The sequence below is a fragment of the Parasteatoda tepidariorum genome, chromosome 4 (genome assembly GCF_982258835.1).
Source record: "Parasteatoda tepidariorum strain Cologne lab strain chromosome 4, Ptep-v5.0, whole genome shotgun sequence".
In the NCBI taxonomy this organism is placed as follows: Eukaryota; Metazoa; Arthropoda; class Arachnida; order Araneae; family Theridiidae; genus Parasteatoda; species Parasteatoda tepidariorum.
In genome coordinates this window covers 81,603,858-81,622,872 of record NC_141758.1, presented here as the reverse complement: position 1 = coordinate 81,622,872, position 19,015 = coordinate 81,603,858, and the positions used below count along the sequence as shown (strand labels likewise).

The 19,015-nt window shown below is 28.0% G+C and overlaps 1 protein-coding gene across 2 annotated transcripts in view; it reads right to left on the bottom strand.

The window, feature by feature from the left end:
* Window positions 1–836: 836 nt before the first annotated feature.
* LOC107439962 (E3 ubiquitin-protein ligase MARCHF6) overlaps window positions 837–19,015 on the bottom strand; it is a 38,252-nt gene continuing 20,073 nt past the window's right edge. For both annotated transcript variants that reach the window (XM_043052706.3, XM_043052707.3), the window contains exons 13-23: window positions 18,141–18,344; window positions 17,255–17,406; window positions 15,840–16,023; window positions 14,507–14,668; window positions 9,744–9,813; window positions 8,913–9,094; window positions 8,057–8,191; window positions 7,884–7,973; window positions 4,738–4,870; window positions 3,298–3,433; window positions 837–2,015 (exon numbers count right to left, since the gene is read on the bottom strand). In XM_043052706.3, the coding sequence (XP_042908640.1) occupies window positions 1,922–2,015; window positions 3,298–3,433; window positions 4,738–4,870; window positions 7,884–7,973; window positions 8,057–8,191; window positions 8,913–9,094; window positions 9,744–9,813; window positions 14,507–14,668; window positions 15,840–16,023; window positions 17,255–17,406; window positions 18,141–18,344 (1,542 nt within the window). In that variant the 3' untranslated portion in view covers window positions 837–1,921. The remainder of the gene's footprint in view (window positions 2,016–3,297; window positions 3,434–4,737; window positions 4,871–7,883; window positions 7,974–8,056; window positions 8,192–8,912; window positions 9,095–9,743; window positions 9,814–14,506; window positions 14,669–15,839; window positions 16,024–17,254; window positions 17,407–18,140; window positions 18,345–19,015) is intronic.

Sequence of the window (19,015 nt, the reverse complement as noted above, 5' to 3'; positions counted from 1 at the left end):
TTATAATTCAAGTACAAAAAGGAATGCAAATAACAAACTTATTTACAAATAACAGCTTATAAGGTCACAATCATCATACAAGGGCATCATCAGACACATAAATAAATATCAGAATTGTAAAACGATTAGGATAATTTTGTTTTACAAATAGGATAACTTTAGAGCAAAAAATAAATAAACAAAAAAAATATCTTTATATATTGTAGTTAAATGTACAAGCAAAATCGATTTAGCTATGACAGGGGTTGTGACTTTGAATATTTTAAACTTAATTTGGATAATCTAAAATAATATCTATTAATATATAAAATAGTATTAACTAAATGTGTCTAAAGCTAAAAAATATAAAAATAATTAAAACACCACATGCTATGCTGCATTTAAAATGCATGAGAGCAAATTTTTATTAGTATTTATTTAGTTTTTAATATTTTTAAATTAAACAAAAAAGTAGTATAAAATTAATTATTAATTGAAATTCCTCACTTCTTCATATTTTAAAGATTAGATAAAAAGATTATAAAATGCGTAATTAAATAGATATATAAAAAATAATATCTATTAAACTTTGTATATATATATATATATATATATATATATATATATATATATATATATATATATATATATATATATATATATATATATATATATATACATACACAGTCCCAATTAGTAACACCAGTTTAAGTAATAGTTTTTTGCAAATTCCTTAATTTTATAATTGTTTACATTAACAATATTTACTTTTTAGGCAGTATTTACTTTTAAGACAGAATATTTACTTTTAGACAGAAAGGCAAATGGTTATAATTCCATTGTTTTTAGTAAGTAAATTTTTGTTTTTTAATTTATAGGCCATTTTTTAACTTTAAATTTTTTTTGCTTAAATGAAACTTTTAGTACTCTAGCTACTAATGAAAGTATTTTGGACACTTGGCAGAATGTTTTGGACAGTTTAAGAAAGCTTAGGGCAGGATTGCCAAAATCATATTGGTGACCATAGTTTGCTTTAACCTTGCCTAGCCTGGTTATTATTTTATAGCAACCATTTTTATACATTTATATTTATTGGTTTCAAAAATTATAAAAAAATTTTAAAATTTTAAGATTTGTTTATTAATGAAACTTGAAGAAATCTAGCTATTGAACAAGTGTTTTAGACAATTTGAAGAATGGTTTTGGACAGTTGGACATATGGATTTAGGACAGATTAGCTAGATCCATAATGTCTTTAATCTTGCCAACTCTGGCTATCTATTTATTGTGATTACTTTTATTTTAGGTTTTTCTTATGCATAAAAATTATAAAAAGATAATTCTCATATACTATGCATAACAGCTTGAGAATAGTAAAGTTCAATTATCACATTTCATGACATTTACATGATGTCACTTGCTTATTCTTGTTCACAATAAGGGAAATATAATATATATTAACACCAAACATTTACAACTGAGGAAATAAAATAAATGATTTCATTGAAACATATACATACAGAGCCTAACCAAAAACATATTTACACGTATTATAGTGGTTGCATTTGCTTAAAAACAATATTAACACCAATTGTTAAATGAAATTTATTCTTTATAAGAGACTTCATTCATTCTCACATTTTTGAAGAAATTTTGAATAAAAGATAAGAATATAATGAAAGCAACCATTCTTAAATATCATAAAAATAACTTAAAATATTGCCGATATACATATTTATTCAACACACTTTTCTTTAAGCTAAAGGAGTTAGCACTAAAACTTGTGTCATGTATCAATATTGCAAGTTTTACTCTCAGAATTTTGACATCAGAGGCTGAGTGAACTCTACGAGATGTTTTTTTTTTCTTCAGAAAAGTGCAAATCACAGTTTTGACACAATCTTCAATTGAATTGAAATATTTAGATGGAGTAGTTCTAATTTCAAGAGTTAGATGTTGTGCTATCTGTTGGGGTTGGAGCCACATTAGCAAGTCTTCGATGTTCATAATTTACCAATCTTTTGCCTACTAAATATCTGAAAAATATAAAAAATGGATGTTAAACTGCAAATCAAAAGTGAACAAACTTTTCTGAAACTTATTGCTTAAATCCCTGACTCTAAACTTCTGGTCTACAAAATATTTGTGGTACGTAGGATGTTTTCATGTGATTCACAAAATATTGATCTTCCCAAACAATATTTTGGATTTGGATGACACCTTATTTAAATAACACAATATATTAATTTGCAAAGTTAGAACAAAATGCCAAAATTAAGAGAGTGATCAAGGTGAAAATAAAAAGTTCTAAAGGCATAAAAATGTGCTTCATAAATAATTTAATTTAAGTCTTCTTTTATAAATAACTTCAAGGGAATATGTAATAATGCAACAGCATCTTAATTTATGCCTCATAATGAGTTCCTTTCATGAACTATGATAAACCTATTTTTTCTTCATTATACATTAGAGATTGTGTGGTAACAATCTATATCATATAATGCATATAAATGTGTATTGTAGAGCATTCTTTTTTGCACAAGCATCAAAGACCTGAAAACTATAATATCATTCTTGAACAGTCATAAAATTATCTTTATCACTGATGATTAAGAGTTATAAATTTTTAACTTATAATTCTCTCAATTTATATCAATCACTATCATAAGGTTACAAGCAAACAGTTTATATAAATATTATTTTAATTTTAATTAGGTACTTAGGTATTTAAAATATTTAAATTTATTATTGTGCATATATAAAAAAATTCTATGAATTGTTTCAAATTTTACATTCCGAGTATTATTAAAATGCATGAAAATAAAATGGTTGTATGTATAAATTGAATGAAATGCCATTGAATATAAGGTTTTAGACGATGTATATGTCCCTAATTTGTATAATTTTATTTTAATTAGAGTAACACCACTCATACAAAATAAGATTAAAATACAGAAGTATTCAATGAGCAAGTGAAGTAATATGAGAGAAATGCAAAAGCAGTTTTATAGTCACCCAACAGCATTAAGGTCACCTACTAGAATTATATATTTTATTTTACTTATACACTTATAAATACGTGTAAAACAGAATAAACCATGATGTTCATTCCATTTAAATAGTATGTAATAGACCTAAGCCTCTTAAAGTTTCAATTTATTTTAAAGTATGGGGTTCGCCTTTGAATTGATTTGATAAGGTATCTTAACAATTTTCAGGTAGGAAAAAATTGTGAATCACCAGCCAAACTTATACGTTTACTATATTTGGCAGAATCAAAAGATAAATTATCTGGCATTGTAAAAAATGGGTACTTACTTGTCATTTTTAATGTGCTCATAGAGCCGGAAAAATTGTCGCACTTGAAAAATTATGCCAGCTAAAGTAAGACAAAGCGCTAAAACTGCAGGATATATCCTTCGGTAAACAAAATTTTGAAGCTCAAAACTGGAGGCTGTAAAATAAAGAAACCAAATTTCAATCAATAATTATAAGAACAGCTAAGTATTAAAAAAAAAATATTTAAATGGAGGTATTTAAGATATGACTAAAGCTTTTAAATATTGCTTTTATTCTTTTTAATTTCTGAAAAAAATACTTCAGATCAACTCCTAGAAACTTGTTTGTTATAAATGACGAAAGAGGAAGAAAGTATTAAGCAACACTTTTGAAACATTTGTGTGAATTAAATCATGCCAACCCTTAAAAAACACCAACTTAAAAAAACAAACAAAAAAAACATGTGAAACCTATGCTTAAATTGGATTCTTTTGAGGCGTGAATTAATCTGCCCTTTAATAAGTATCAATTGTTATTTATTTGATTTTAATATATAAAACCCTACCTTTCAAACTTAATGCATGATTTTATTATTCAGTAACAGAAAACTAATGCAATTTTGATTGTTGATGATAGATTTTTTGTTAATCTCAGGTAACAAAATTGAATTTATGATTTCAGAATTGAAGTAAAATTAGTTTTTTACATCATATGTATATTTTTAGACTAAATTAAATGACTAAAATGAATATCATTAAATAAACAGTACTTGTGAATAACGTTAGCCAAAGAGTATACTGGCTTTATTTTAACAAGAAAATGAAACTATAATTTGAAATATATATATATATATATATATATATATATATATATATATATATATATATATATATATATATATATATATATATATATATATTGAATTTAAAAAACAATAAAAACAAACTAACAAAAACAGCATATTTCTATAATCTAAATAATATGCTTTTTGGTCACAGAAGGAAATAGTAAGAAATCTTTAATTAATATCCATGGGAAAAGATGGTACTACAATGAAACAAATTTTTTTTTTATTTATTGAATTATTATTTTTCTATGAAGCAAACATTCATTTAAACAAAAAAATTTTTTTTAAATAAAAATTGAAATTTAGGCACAAAAGAAAAAAATCTTATTCTTAAAAAAGGAAAAAAAATCCGAATAAAAACTATACAATTGATTTTTTTAAAATTTTTTATACCCAGATGGGAAGTAGAGACAACCCAAAACCTATAGTCAAAACATTAACTTAAAAACTGATTTACTCTATCTCTTCAAAATGTCACTTAAATCTACTTAGTTCTCTTCAAGTAACTCTTAGTAACTACATATTAAGAAAATAATTCAAATTTTTTTTTCGTTGTGTAACTTTACATGTTTTATAGGGTAAAAGAAATTTCATAAATGAAAGAAATAAAAGTGAAATGACTTAATACATACTGAACATTGGAATGATACTGCATGCTGCTATGTAAGGCAAGGCAAGGGAGAGACCCAAAACCATTATAACTGGTAAAGCAAGTTCGGTGAAAATTAAACGTAGGTTGATATTACGAATACCTCCGAGGTATACCTAAATAGAATAAAAACAATCCAAATTATTGGCTTTTTTAAAAATTTCATTTCATAACCAGATCCATTTATAAGTTACAATAGTTAAAATTTAAAATGAATTACAATTTATAAAATAAAACAGAAAGTAGTGATAATTTTATTACAAAGCATTTTATTTATAGAATACTTTAGTTAAAATTAAACAATGCTGGTATCTGATTAAGAATGTAAGGTCTGAGTTTTTCTTAACAGTAACACAAACACAAAGTATTGACTTCTTGATATTTATATAAAACTTAATAAACATTTCAAAATAAAGATTAGAAAGATGAACAAAAAAAAAAGTTTTGCAGCAAAAATAATAACCTATAATTGAAGGATTTTTTTCCTCAGTAACATAAGGATTCATTTGAATAATTTTAAATATTAACATAGTTCAACACTTATACAAATGAGCAAACAATTTATAGAAATATATATAAATGACATTTTTCAAGCTAAAAAAAGATTATTATTTTATATAATTTCCACTTAATGAAATTTTCCAAATATCAATAAAAAAAATCAAAATATCACTATGATTTTAACAATTTAAAAAAAGGACCAATGTTTACTTGTTAGACAAATGACTAATATTTAAATACCGGTTACGGTACTTGCACTGTATGACCATTAATAGTATAAATAATTAGATTACAAAAACCAGTTATGGTACTTGCATCTAATTATTTGCACTATGTATTATCATGCATATCATTGCAAAGCTCAATTAAATAGGCAACAGTCAAAAAAGTCCACAATACAAAAATTTTATCTGCAAAAATTTCCATGATATCAGAGTTTAATTTAAAAGAAAGTTAAGGATATACACATCTTCTTAATGCTTTTAAATGAAATAGAATAAATTTTGAAAAAAAATTGAGCACATAATATCAAAATAGAATATAAAATAAGACACGAAAATAGTAATCTGTGTAACAAGATCACAAGATGAAACTAAGTTCCTTAAAAAATAATAACTTTTTTCAAAAGACCAAACTAACTTATGAAAGAATCACAAAAACATATTTAGCACCAATAAGTCTAGAGTCTCTAATTTCACTTTATCTTTAGTTTAATTTTAAGTGCAGACTTTCCTTTTGAAAGAAATCACACTAGTCTCTCCCCTCTTCTCTGAGAACTTTTACATAAACACATTATTTACACTTTGTAAAATCGGGGGTCATATCATATAATTTTTCCTTAGTACATGTCCATGCTAACAGGCATCTTGTATTTTCAACTCAGGTTCAGGAAAGAGGAGTATGCAGAAATTCCAGAGATTCCTTTTGAAATACCTAATTTCCTCTTGCAAGCAAAAAAATATAACTGAAAAACAAAACTTGGGCCAACAAATTTTACCTGGTGTCTGCATTACAGCAACAAATTCAATCCTGTTGTTTCCATTAAATTAGAGTTTTGAAATTCTCCGGTAATTAATCAATTCCATGTATACAAACTGCTTCATTTAAAATAAGCAACTAGTTTTTCTCTTTTGTTTATTTCTTTGAAAAAATCAATTTTATTCGATGACAGCAAAGTTTGTGCAGGAAGATAGCAAGACATTTTAGCAACAATTCAAACATTTACCAAACAAAATGATCCTGAATATTTAAAGATGATTCAATGACATGTTTAACGAAACAAACATGCCTAAGCACATGAAGCCCCAGAAAGCCTTCTAAGACAAAGATGACAAAAGATGATTAAGATGACAAAAACAAGCAATATCAAAACTGTCTTAGCATTCATACAATACGAAGTAGTGTTCAATACGAAGTAGTGTTAGTACAATTCAGCATAAGTTATCAATAATTCCAACATTTTTTGGAATATATATATCAAGGCAGTGTGCCAAAAAAGGGAAACAGAGCAGGCATGAAGATATAAAAACGAAACAGTTATTTTTATAATCATAGTATAATATAATTATCATTTATTATCACATATTACAGGGTGCGTGGCCAAATCTTTGAGTCAAAAATAAGCACTTTTTAAAAACTTTTCAAGCACTTTATAAAAATTTTCAAGCACTCAAAAAATTTATATTCAATCAATGATATTATTGAAAAACAAAAACTTCTTATAAAGAGTTTTAGCGTTAAAAAAAACCCAAAAAGAAACGGACGTAAATCAAAACAATCAGTACTTTTCCACATCTTCGAGTGAATTCAACTTGACCCTGAACTCAGAACAAAAGTACCCTTACCCCCTACGTCAAAAAAGTGTTAGAAGTAAAATAAAATAAACAAGAATAAAATTAAAATAAATTAAAAAGAAAAACATTTAATAAGGATCTGACTCTATCCAAATTGGAGCACTCGGGTTTCAGTTTCGAGTGTGCGCGCATGCGCAAGTCATAACGTGGGTACGACATGAAGTCCGCGTGAATGATTACGTAGCAAACACCCCATTTTTCGTGAAATGCAGGGGATCCGCCAGATATCACTGAAGGAAAAAAAAATTATTTGTGGAAAAAAAAGCACTTTTTAAAAACACCAGCTGAAAAAAGCACCTTTAAAAGCTTTTAAAAACGGAATCCCCAAAAAAGCACCTTTAAGTAATTTTTACAAACGCTACGCACCCTGTATTATCATTTTAGTATCATAGAATAATTCAATAAAAATAGAAACATTTCAGTATAAACGTTAGGGAAAATCTTGCAAACTTATCCCGACGATCTCTTAAATCACATGCAAAAAAGGAATTATTTCTTTTAACTCCTTCAAAAAATAGGTCAAGGAATCTCCCCGGCTCTCACGCTTGGTTATGGGAAAAACTTAAAATGTTAATTTTAGCATTCTTTAATCAAAATTTGGAACTAAAATGCCAGATGTGAGTAATAAATGATAAAGAAATAACACAAAAAGATTTGTTAAAGCTTTTTATATGTTATGTATAGATACTGTGAGCGGGTACAATAGAAAATTTTCCTCATGCATGGTCAAAAAAGTTTGGAGATTCTTAATTTTGTAACAAAAAAATTTAATTACCTGCTCGATGACTCTCTTAATCCACCAATTGGGTCCAACAAGTACAACCGCACAAAAGGTTTTAGTGAGCAGCACACCTATGGCCCAATCCTAGAAACAATAAAAGGTTTTGTTAACAAACTGAAAGGAATTAACAATTTCTTCACATTTAAACATTATGCACATCAGTTTACCTGCCAAAGTGAGATTAAAGGAGTGTGGTGAAGAGATACTCTAGCAGGAACAGTGAGTACAAGATCTAATAAGAGTCCAAACAACACTGGAATAAAACCCAGAAGCACACTCATCGCACAAATCATTTTTACAGCCTAAAATTTACAATTGCAATTAGAATTTCAAAATACAGCATAAAAAAACTTATCGTCTTCAAAAATAATAAACTAATAATTTATTAAAGTGATCAATTAATATTAACTAAATGCCTTTCAACCAAACAAAATTCTTGGAGTTTACAAAAATAGTTACATTTTTATAGCAAAACAATTTGTCTAAGCCTGATAAACAATTAAAACTTCGCTTCATAAACAAAAGTTATGTAAAATAATAGCGCAATAGATAGCTTTAAAAACAGAAATTATGCAGAAAAAATTTAATGATATTACTGAACCAAAAAGACTTATATACAATGTAAAAAAATTATTAGAATAGCTACTGAATTGAATCAAGGATAAATTTTTAATAAATATAATATAATAAATATATATTATATTAGAACTATACAGTTATTAAAAGTTTCAAATAAGTCAGCTAATGTGCAATACAGAAAAATGAATTTTAAACGTTGAACACATTCATAAGTTCTTTCAAACTATGTAGTTAATATATGCATATTTCTTTAATATTTTCTTACCTCAATTTAAAAAATGATACTCATATTGGATAGTTATAAAAAAATAGAAATATAAGCTTTTGTTATTATCATTCTAATTATCTATTTCAAACCATATGTAAATCAATACAACACTAATATGGTATCAATAAAATAACACATTATTTTTATACTTAAAAAAAATAATAGCAATTACTCACTATGAGAATCCATTCCTTTAGTTTGGCAGAAACGGTGTTCCACCCCCTAGGGATCCAGCTCCACAGTAGTGTGCATACACGCAAAATAATCCAGCATACATAAAGTCCACACCCAATAGTATATAATTCATGTACTTTGGTGCTACCAAGCCATAATGACATCAGTTTTCTTCCAACGTACACTAAAGAACAATTATATTAGATCAGAAGATTAAAGAACGTTTCAAAAAAAAAAAAATTTTAGCTACAATTGAAAAAAGCATGACTGATATATGTTTGCTTTTAAATAAATACAAATATTTAAAAGTAATTATAAAAGTATACTTGGGCACTTTCAGGATCAAACCTTGATCTGTAATGGCCGAATTCGAAAAAATAGGGCTCATAAGTAAAATAAGTACATACTGAAAAATATTTGCAGAAATGACTTTAAAATAAGAATAATCATTAGCTTAAATTTAATTACAAGTAATCAATAATTACAGCACATTTTCAAAACCCTTTTTTAAGATTAAATATTTTTATTGGCAAACAAATAAAAAGAAACTGTACGAACAAAAACTACATTATACCAAGTATAATAGAAAAAAAGAAATACAATAGTAAGATTTTAAAATATTAAAAGTTTTCAACAGAAAAAAATGCAAAATGTTGCAAAAGATCAATTTTGTTTTGATGTGTATATTTAAATTTAGTGTACATTAAAGGTAGTTAAAAAGTTTAAAGTATAACGATATTAATTATGATAAAATGCAATTTTAAAATGTCATACTTTGTACTGAAGAAATTAAAAGGAAGAAAATCAATAAAACATTTATATGAAAAACAAACCTGGCACAGTAATCATGATTAAGCTTCCCACTGTTAAACTAATGCATATGAACATAATCAAACAAATAATCTGTAACAAAAAGAAAAATTATCAGTCTTTAAATTCTCTACAAGAGAAACAGAAAAAGATGAAGTCAATTTTAAAGATAAGCTGTGAAGAGACAATAAAAAATTATTGAATAATGCCTTCCAGGAATTTCTGAATAAGTTACGATAGACCAACTGAAATCCAGACATTCATTCTACTCAATCTATGTAATTCCCACAACACAGTATAAATAATGTTTCAAATATTAAGGAACAATTTTTTTTTATAGAGAAATTTTTAAATTTAGGATTTGATTAGTCTTTTAATAACAAACTACCTTATTTTTCTTCATTCATTCTTTTAATTAATAAAGGCCAAGACTTAATTACAATTTCTAAATTATAATGACAAATTTAAACAAGAAATCAAAAAGCATGATTAGATTTAAGAAGTTTTTCAAATTTAAGCATAAGGCAAGAGTCTTCAACTCAAACTAGTTTGTAGATCTCATTTCTATTTCAATCAAAAAAAAAAAATTCATATCTTCAAAAAAAAATTTCAAAAAAAAATTTATATCTTCAATTCCTTATCTACTGTCATATATATCAGTTTTAAAATATTTATATCAGTTATCTACATAGATATCAGTTATTCACAGTTTTAAAACATTAAAAAAAAAATTTTTTTTTTTACATTTTTGTTGACATGGAGCATTTTTATACAAAATATTATTTATGACGAACTTACATATTTTTTGCCTAAACTTATTATTTAAGTTTATGCTTTATTACACTTTTGCTCTAAAAACAAGTTTTTTGGACACAACAAATGTTCAGCGTTGAAGGCATTTCAAATAATTCACTGTTAGTGTTAATAGAAAATAAAGCAAATCATTTTTGAAATCTAATTTAAATTTTAATTAGTAATGAGTAAAGCATAATGTATTCATTGCTTTATAAGTGCTGGAAAATTATAAAATCAATTTAATTAGTAACTTATGCTAAAATATTTTACTCATTGAAAAAACTATATAAAAATGTGCTCAGAAACATGTATTTAAATAATATGTTACTGACTGCTGTAGTTCATGCCATAATTGTTTTAACTACACTTATGGGGATTGCTGGAGGAAGGATAGTGAGTATCTGTTACCCTCAATAAATAGAAATCTCTTAAAGTCCCCTTTAATATTTCAGACAAATAAAGAAAATTTTTGTAAAACATCATAGATTTAAATTTTTTTTTCTTATGGGTGAAATTAAGAAACTATTATGACTGCATATTTTAATTTCATCCCCTCAAAAACTAGACACCTACGACACACAACTATGGTTTGTCAATGGGAAAAACTCATCATACCACAAAGTCCGTCTACATTATAGGAACAAGAAATGGCGTAATTCAAAGATCTATCTTCCCAGACACCCTTTCTTATGCCGACCTGAACCAAAACATGTCTTAAATACTGACCTAACACCCCTACTAGAAATAATTAAACCTCGTAATCATTGTTCCTGCCACTGCTCTAGACCAGGGGTCTCCAAACTTTCCAGCCTTAGGGCCATACTGATTACTCCAGTAAGTTCCGAGGGCCAAAACCATATTATCATTGTTGCCGGTGGTAAAAAGTGAAATAGTCCACTGATGAAAAAAAAAAGTCCGAAACATTTAAAAAAGGCTGCAAATCGGACTAAAGTCCGCAAAACGGCAACACTGCATATTATTAATTTTCCTGTCATTATCTGCAATTTCTAGATTAGTCGCAGAGTACGAGCCATGAGGAGCAACGTGACACGACATCTGGTGGACACAAGCGGAAATAGGTAGTACCTTCTATCGCTAACAGATGGTGCTAATAGCACATACAGAATAATCTCGTTGGTTCGAGAAAGTTCTGGTGTCTTCCACTCACTTCTAGATGGCAGTAATTGGAATATATAAGAAGACTAGTGGCGCAACCACAAGTCAGTTCCTATGACACTGTTGTGGAATAAAATAGTGCGTACCTCCTTAAAACGTGTTTGTGCGTGTTTAAGTTTAAGACATCTTTGTAACAGTATTTTGATTTGAATTGTTGCTTTTGTGTGTGATTTAGTAGTATGGAAAAGAAGCGAAAAAGTGATAGTGAATGCAGAAAATTCAAAGATCAGTGGAACATTCAGCATTTCGTAATTGAGTCCAGTAACAAGGCGCTATGTTTGATTTGCAATGAAAGCATAGCCGTTCTCAAAGAATATAACATTAAACGTCATTATGATACAAAACATTTTCAAAATTACTCAAAATATACAGGAAGTTTGTGGACAGAAAAATTCAAAGCTATGAAGCGCGGATTGAAATCGCAGCAATCTTCATTTACAAAACTCAAAATTGAACAAGAGGCTGCAACTCGTGCCAGCTTTCGTGTGGCTCTTGAAATTGCAAAACGTGGAAAACCATTCACCGATGGAGAAATGATCAAAGAATGCATAATTGCAGTAGCCGAAGAAATGTGCCCTGAAAAGGTAAATTTATTAAAAACTGTCAGTATGTCAGCAAACACTGTGGCTCGAAGGGTAGAAAACAGCGCTGAAAATATATCCTCTCAACTGTTCGACAAAAATGGACATGTTGAGTGGTTTTCCTAGGCCTTGGATGAGTCAACGGATGTGTCAGATACTGCTTAGGTGTTGATTTATATTCGAGTAGATAAAAGCTATGAAGCGCATGAAGAACTTCTTGATATGTATAGTATTCATGGCACAACTACTGGTACAGATATTTTTAAAGGAGTTGAAATGGCCATTAATCAAAAGAACCTTCGATGGAAAAACTTGAAATGTATTACAACTGATGAAGGCAAAAACATGAGTGGGAAAGATAAAGGAGTGGTCGCTCTTGTGTCAAAGGCTGTAGAAAATGACGGTGGTTCAAAACCATTAGTCTTACATTGTATCATTCATCAACAGTCTTTGTGCGGAAAATGTTTGAATATGTCTGAAGTTCTGAAGCCAGTCATATCAACTGTTAATTTTATCAGATCTTTTGGGCTGAATCACCGACAATTTATTGCAGAGATTGGAGAAAATGACTTACCTTATCATACTGCCGTACGTTGGCTTAGTTGTGGGAAAGTCCTTCAGCGCTTTTTTGAACTTCGAGCAGTGATCGAAATTTTTTTGAATGAAAAGCATCGTCCTCTTACTGAATTACAAAACAGCGCATGGCTGTGGAAGTTTGCAAGGAGAAAACCAGCATCTTCCTGATTTATACACTAATATCAAATCATTCCGGAAAAAATTGATACTGTTTCAATCACAACTACGAAGTAAATGTTTTTCACATTTTAAAACATGTGAAATATTCAGCCACACCACTGAGACTGAGTTTCCTATCGATTTTGCAATCGAAACTTTGAGTGCTTTGAAAATAAATTTTGGATACTCGTTTCTCGGACTTTGATGCCATTGCGAATCAAATTAAGATTTTTCAAAATCCTTTTGATACTGACATTGAAACCCTAGCCCCGGAACTTCAAATGGAAATGATTGATCTACAGTGCAGTGATATAATTAAGAACAAATATCAAAACTCATCTTTGTTGGAATTTTATAAGAGTCTTCCACTGACACAATTTGATAATTTGCATAAATTTGCTCGTGGGCTGTTTTCTGTTATTTGTGTGAGAAGACCTTCTCCAAAATGAAGTACACAAAAAATGTTTACAGATCTAAATTAACTGATGAGCATCTTAAATCTCTTTTAATAATTGGTACAAGTAAAATTAGTCCACAACTACAAACTATTGTCAGTGGAAAATCTCAATTACATAAATCTCATTAGTATTTCATATGTCATTATGCTTCTTATAAGTTATGTTTTTATTTAAAATGTATAAAATATTAGTTGGATTCATTTCAATAATTTGTTAGTTATTATATACTGAAGTTAAATTTTTCATAAAATTAGTTCATAAAATTAGAGCACTTCAGTAAACTAAATTTAATTTTCTATAAAAAATATGTTCTCTAAAAGGAGTTTTCAAGTATGCTAGCTCTCCGCGGGCCGGATGTGGCCCTTGGGCCGTAGTTTGGAGACCCCTGCTCTAGACGAATGGCGAGTTCTTCCTGAAGACAGACTATACATCCATCAACATAACAAGTTAAGCCAAAATGAATATTTTAAAATCTATTTTCCAAAAAGGACAGGGTGACAATTATTGAACTTTATGAAATAAAAACGGCCCCCTGTTTTTGATGAGACGTGGTTCGTATGAGACACAGCTCGACCCAGTCAGACCAAGAAAGTGTTTGATGCGTTGGAGGAGCACTTTGAAGACCGTATTTTGGCCCTGGGTAACCTAGAGGTAGCTAGAATAGGACTCAGTGGGTCGCCATATTCTCCAGACTTGAACACATATGTCTTGTTTTTGTGGTACTAAAGACAATGTATACAGAAATAACCCCAAAACCATTGCTGAGCTGAAAACTGCAATTCAGGAGATCATTGACAGCATCGATGTTCCAATACTCGAGCGATTCATGCAAAATTTTGCTATTGTCTTTGCTACATTATAGTCAATGCTCGAAGGCATATCGAAGATGTCATAACCTAAATCCGAATAGTTGTATGATGTTTACATACTGAATAAAGTTTGTGCACTCAATAGTTTTTAAATAATTTAAGTTTTATTTCACACATTTCAATAATTGTCACCCTATAAGACACTAAATATTAGTAAGAAAATTTTTTAAACCTTGAATGGCAAAAACCTAGGTCTCTTGTATGGTTGAAAGCCAGAAGGACTGACAGGTTGGAAGAGTGCCTGGTGGGCAGCTGCCAAAGCTCCACCTTGAAATCCATCTTGAGCATCTCCCTCGGCAGGAGCTGGAGCATCCACCGCAGCAGCTTCAGGTTGCTGCAATACATTTTCAGTCAATTTATAAATATACATAATATTGTTAATAATTTTAAGAGATTAAATAAAAGAGCAACTAAGCAAGAAAAAGCAATTTTTAAACAGAAATATTTGACATAACTAAAAGTTTAAAGCATTGCTTTTATTCATTTTAATTTGTGAAATAAATCCTTTCATGTCAATTCCTAAAAACTTGTCTATTATAATTAAAAAAAACAGAAAGGTATTAAATGGAATGGATGTGGAATCACATCTTGTTACTATTACCATTTTGTTACGTGTATACTTATCTGCATACAATTCTTTATAAACATTTATAGATATTTTAAATGACCAACTTGTTCAAGTAAATTCAATAAAGTAAATTGATCACTGAAATACTTTATATAGTGCATCAAGGATTTAAATCAAACAATTAAAATCGGGATTTTACATCATAAAATTAATGCAACATTAAAAATGAATAACAGACTGGACAACTGATTTACAAACATTCAGTCAAGAAAATAACAGCAAACACAAAAGCAATAGAATACATTCAAAGGTTTGCATAGAGTTGTTAGTCATTCTAATGACTCTCACAATCTCTTATTCCTTGATTGTCACCCATCTATTATATTTCAAGGCACAACGGATGTGGAACAGTCAGATACTATTTTAAAGAACTTTATTAGCATGATTCTCACAAAATGAAATTTTCATTGGTGAATCCAAGTTATGCAAGCTACAAACTTTGGTAAGACTGATATACTATCTCATTAAAATCTTTTTCATGAGACTTTATTAATGAAAGCTCACAATAAACGAGTTTAACTGCATGGAATGAATACTCCCAAGAAATTGAAGTGAAAAGATCAATTTATCAATGGGAAAACTTCAGTAGCTTCAAAAATTAAAGGAGAAAAAAATCAACATGTTCAGCCCTCTCAAAACAGATACTCTTTCTGCTTACTTCTGTTCACATATTAGTGGGTCTTGATAATGGATGCCTGTTTTGAATATTGAAACATATGTTTTCCGCCTTGATTTTTAAAGCAATTTCGAACATTAAGGATTTAAAATAAACAATATCGCTAGCTAAAATAATTTTTTTTAAATGCAAACAAATACATTACCACTTTCAAATATTCAGTTTATAAAAAAAAAACAAAGATTATTCATATTTTCATACCTGTTCCTCAATCTCAACATCTCCTAAAAGATATGATCTAATATCTAAAATATAAGACACTCCTATGCACCAGGTGCGAACAAAAAATTTGAGCCACTGCCTCATATGACCTTGTTCTAAAAGGGCAGGCAATACCACTTGCAACAGAACTAACTCTAATGATAGCTCACTATATGGCATCTCACTGAAAGAAAAATATTATGTGCAATCTCAAAGAAAATAACTGTTTAATTTAATAAAAATATTACTTCAGTAAATTTAAAAAGAAATTTAACAAAATAAAATTTTTTAAAACAAAATAAAACAAAAAAGAAATATAACATCAAAAATTTTTATTTTTAAATAATTATTTAAAGGAGTGAGACAAAGAGACAGGGAGAGAGAAAACTGAACAACTGGTAATATTTAACCTATTATTTATTTGCCATAAAATAATCAATGCTAACAACCACTGCATAAAAACTCAATTAAAAAAATAAATGTTAGCTCATACTTATGACCTCTAAGGCGACAGCTCTACCCCCTGGCAAAACATTGTGAGACAAAAATAATAATAAAGAAATGGACTCAAGGAAAACAAGCAACATTAGTCAAGTGATGCTTTTAAGTTCATCGGTCGCCGCAACATAACAATCTTTACTTTATTTATTTCCATGTGTTGACCATTATAGATATCAGAACTCAAGTATGCCAAACAATATGAATGTAAATGTAAAACATTGCAAGAGCACAACCAAAACATTTTAGCGCCATTATGCAAAATAATTTAACCTATTTCCTAATCCAAAATTTTTTTTAACTTGTGCTCATTGAAAACTTGGAGAAACACTTTCAATATTTTTTATTGCTAAGAATTAACAGCTTTTAAAATAAAATTTATAATTTTGATAACATTTAATTTTAAAAAAAGTTATCAAATTTAATAAAACCATGTTTTGTTTAAATTTTTTTAACAGAGCAAGGTCAATATCAAGACCAAAAAAAATTTTTATTTTGTATTTATTTATTTATTTTTTTTTTTTGTTAAAGGCATTATGCAAACATGGTTTTAGATATTATATGTTATTATCATAGTATTTAAATTAAAAATGCAACTTTTGCCATTAGTTTATGATTGAGTAAATATAATAAAACATACAACAAACATTATCACAAATGAAAAATTTTTAATTTTTCAAATTAAAAATAAATAAATAATTTATTAAAACAAAATGTCATTTCCAATTCATAGTATTTTCAGAAGGTTGAAGATGTACCCTCTTTATCTCTTTTATGGGAACATTTAAACACTTATGTAAAAAATAAAATTAAATAATTAGCTAAGGCACTTAAAGTACCATAATAGTTGGGTAGAAGTGAAAGTCCTTAAATTTGGTAAATAACTATGAGAACATAAACTAAAGATAAACAATTACCTTGACAATACTACGTGATAAGGAAGGAATCCAGGTGCCATTTTTTCAATAATTTGAACTGGAAGCCAAACAACAAGGAGAATAGTAGTTCCAAATGTTACTAATGAGACCAACACTCTTCGAATATGTCTCAAAATAGGAGAGTGAATCATCTAAATAACAAAAACTTTGTAAATAATATATCTAATTTTTTTTTAATAAAAAAAAGTTGTATAATAGTAGAATATCACTTCTTTAAAAGGCAGAAAAATATTCTATAAAAAATACTTATGCCTACTCTTCAAAAATCTAACTGCAATAAAGTTGTATTTTATATGATACTTTGGACTTTTGATAAGTAGTGGTGGAAAAATACTAAACTAAAAGTAACTTTAATTTCATTACAATTAGAAAATATTTTTGTTACAAAACAAAGCAAGTTGGCATCTCTGAGATTGTCTCTCAGGACGAAACCGATTTTCCATGTTATTCATATGTCAAAGCTTAGTAATATTTAAAATGCAAAAGATGACTATCCAATCATTTTTGTGAAAAATAGACATTAACCATTCTTCCCTCTTGATATTCAATTGCTATTCAAAAATTTAATTACGAACAAAAAAGCAGTTCAATTTTCTTTTCCATTACAAATATTGCACATATTCAGGTCACATGTCAAACGAAAAAAAATTGAGTCCACACTATAACTCAAGCAGTTTAATTATGAATGCACAAAAATTACAACATGCTAGTAAAATGATTGTGCACTGACTTTCAAAAAATGCAATGATACTTTAATGTCAAGTTAGAAATGCAATTGATTATTGGAACACAACTATAAAATTTTACATACACACTTATTTCGAACTCTCATTTTTTAAAGTAAAATTTTTAAAAAAGTACAAACCTCTTGAATGGGATTAAAATCAGGATCATTGAGATTCTTTAAAAACCACAGAACACCAGGTCGTAAAACTTCTCTGAGCAATAATATAAAAGATGCAAAGTAAAACACATAAACCATGCCTGCAAGCCAATGAATAAACATGGAAGTGCCAGGAGCAAGTCTAAAGCCAGCTTCTCTATCATGAATAGTAGCATCCAACATAGTCTATTAAAAGATAAGAAATTTTAAAACTAATGCAGAAAAAATATAACATTTAGGGCATAGCACACCCTAACATAGATGATTTAAAACTTTTATAATAACAAATTTATTGTAAAATTGTCAATTTATATATTTATCTATAAATTGCAGATATTTTTGAAGTTCTTTAAAAAATAAAGCCAGAGAAACATCTTTCAACTCACTAAAATCATGGTTATTCTAAAGAAGGGAAAAAAAAGTTCAATCAGTTTAAATGTTAAAGAGATTAAACCCCTTTTGCATCTGTTTGGAAAAACAAACGATTTTGTGTGAAATAATATATTTTAAATAAATACATTTTTATTTGCAATGGAAAATATTATATAGTTAAAATAAATACTGTACATTTTTAATTGAAAGAAAAATTCACAAACAATTAATTATTTGAACATTGAAAAAACTTTTTTTTTTTCAATTTTTAATCTGAACTACTTGGTTTATCTGTAAACTGAATTGCTTGAAAGGTGACAGCTGAAGAATTAATTCCACTCTAGAAATAAATATATTCATTCAACTTCCAACATTAAAGGAACATTTGATTACAGAAAGAATTTATTTTATCTTTGTTAAGGTTCAGAGTTTTCTGTTTGGCTTTATTAATAAAAGTAAAAATTATTTAGTAATAATATTTTATG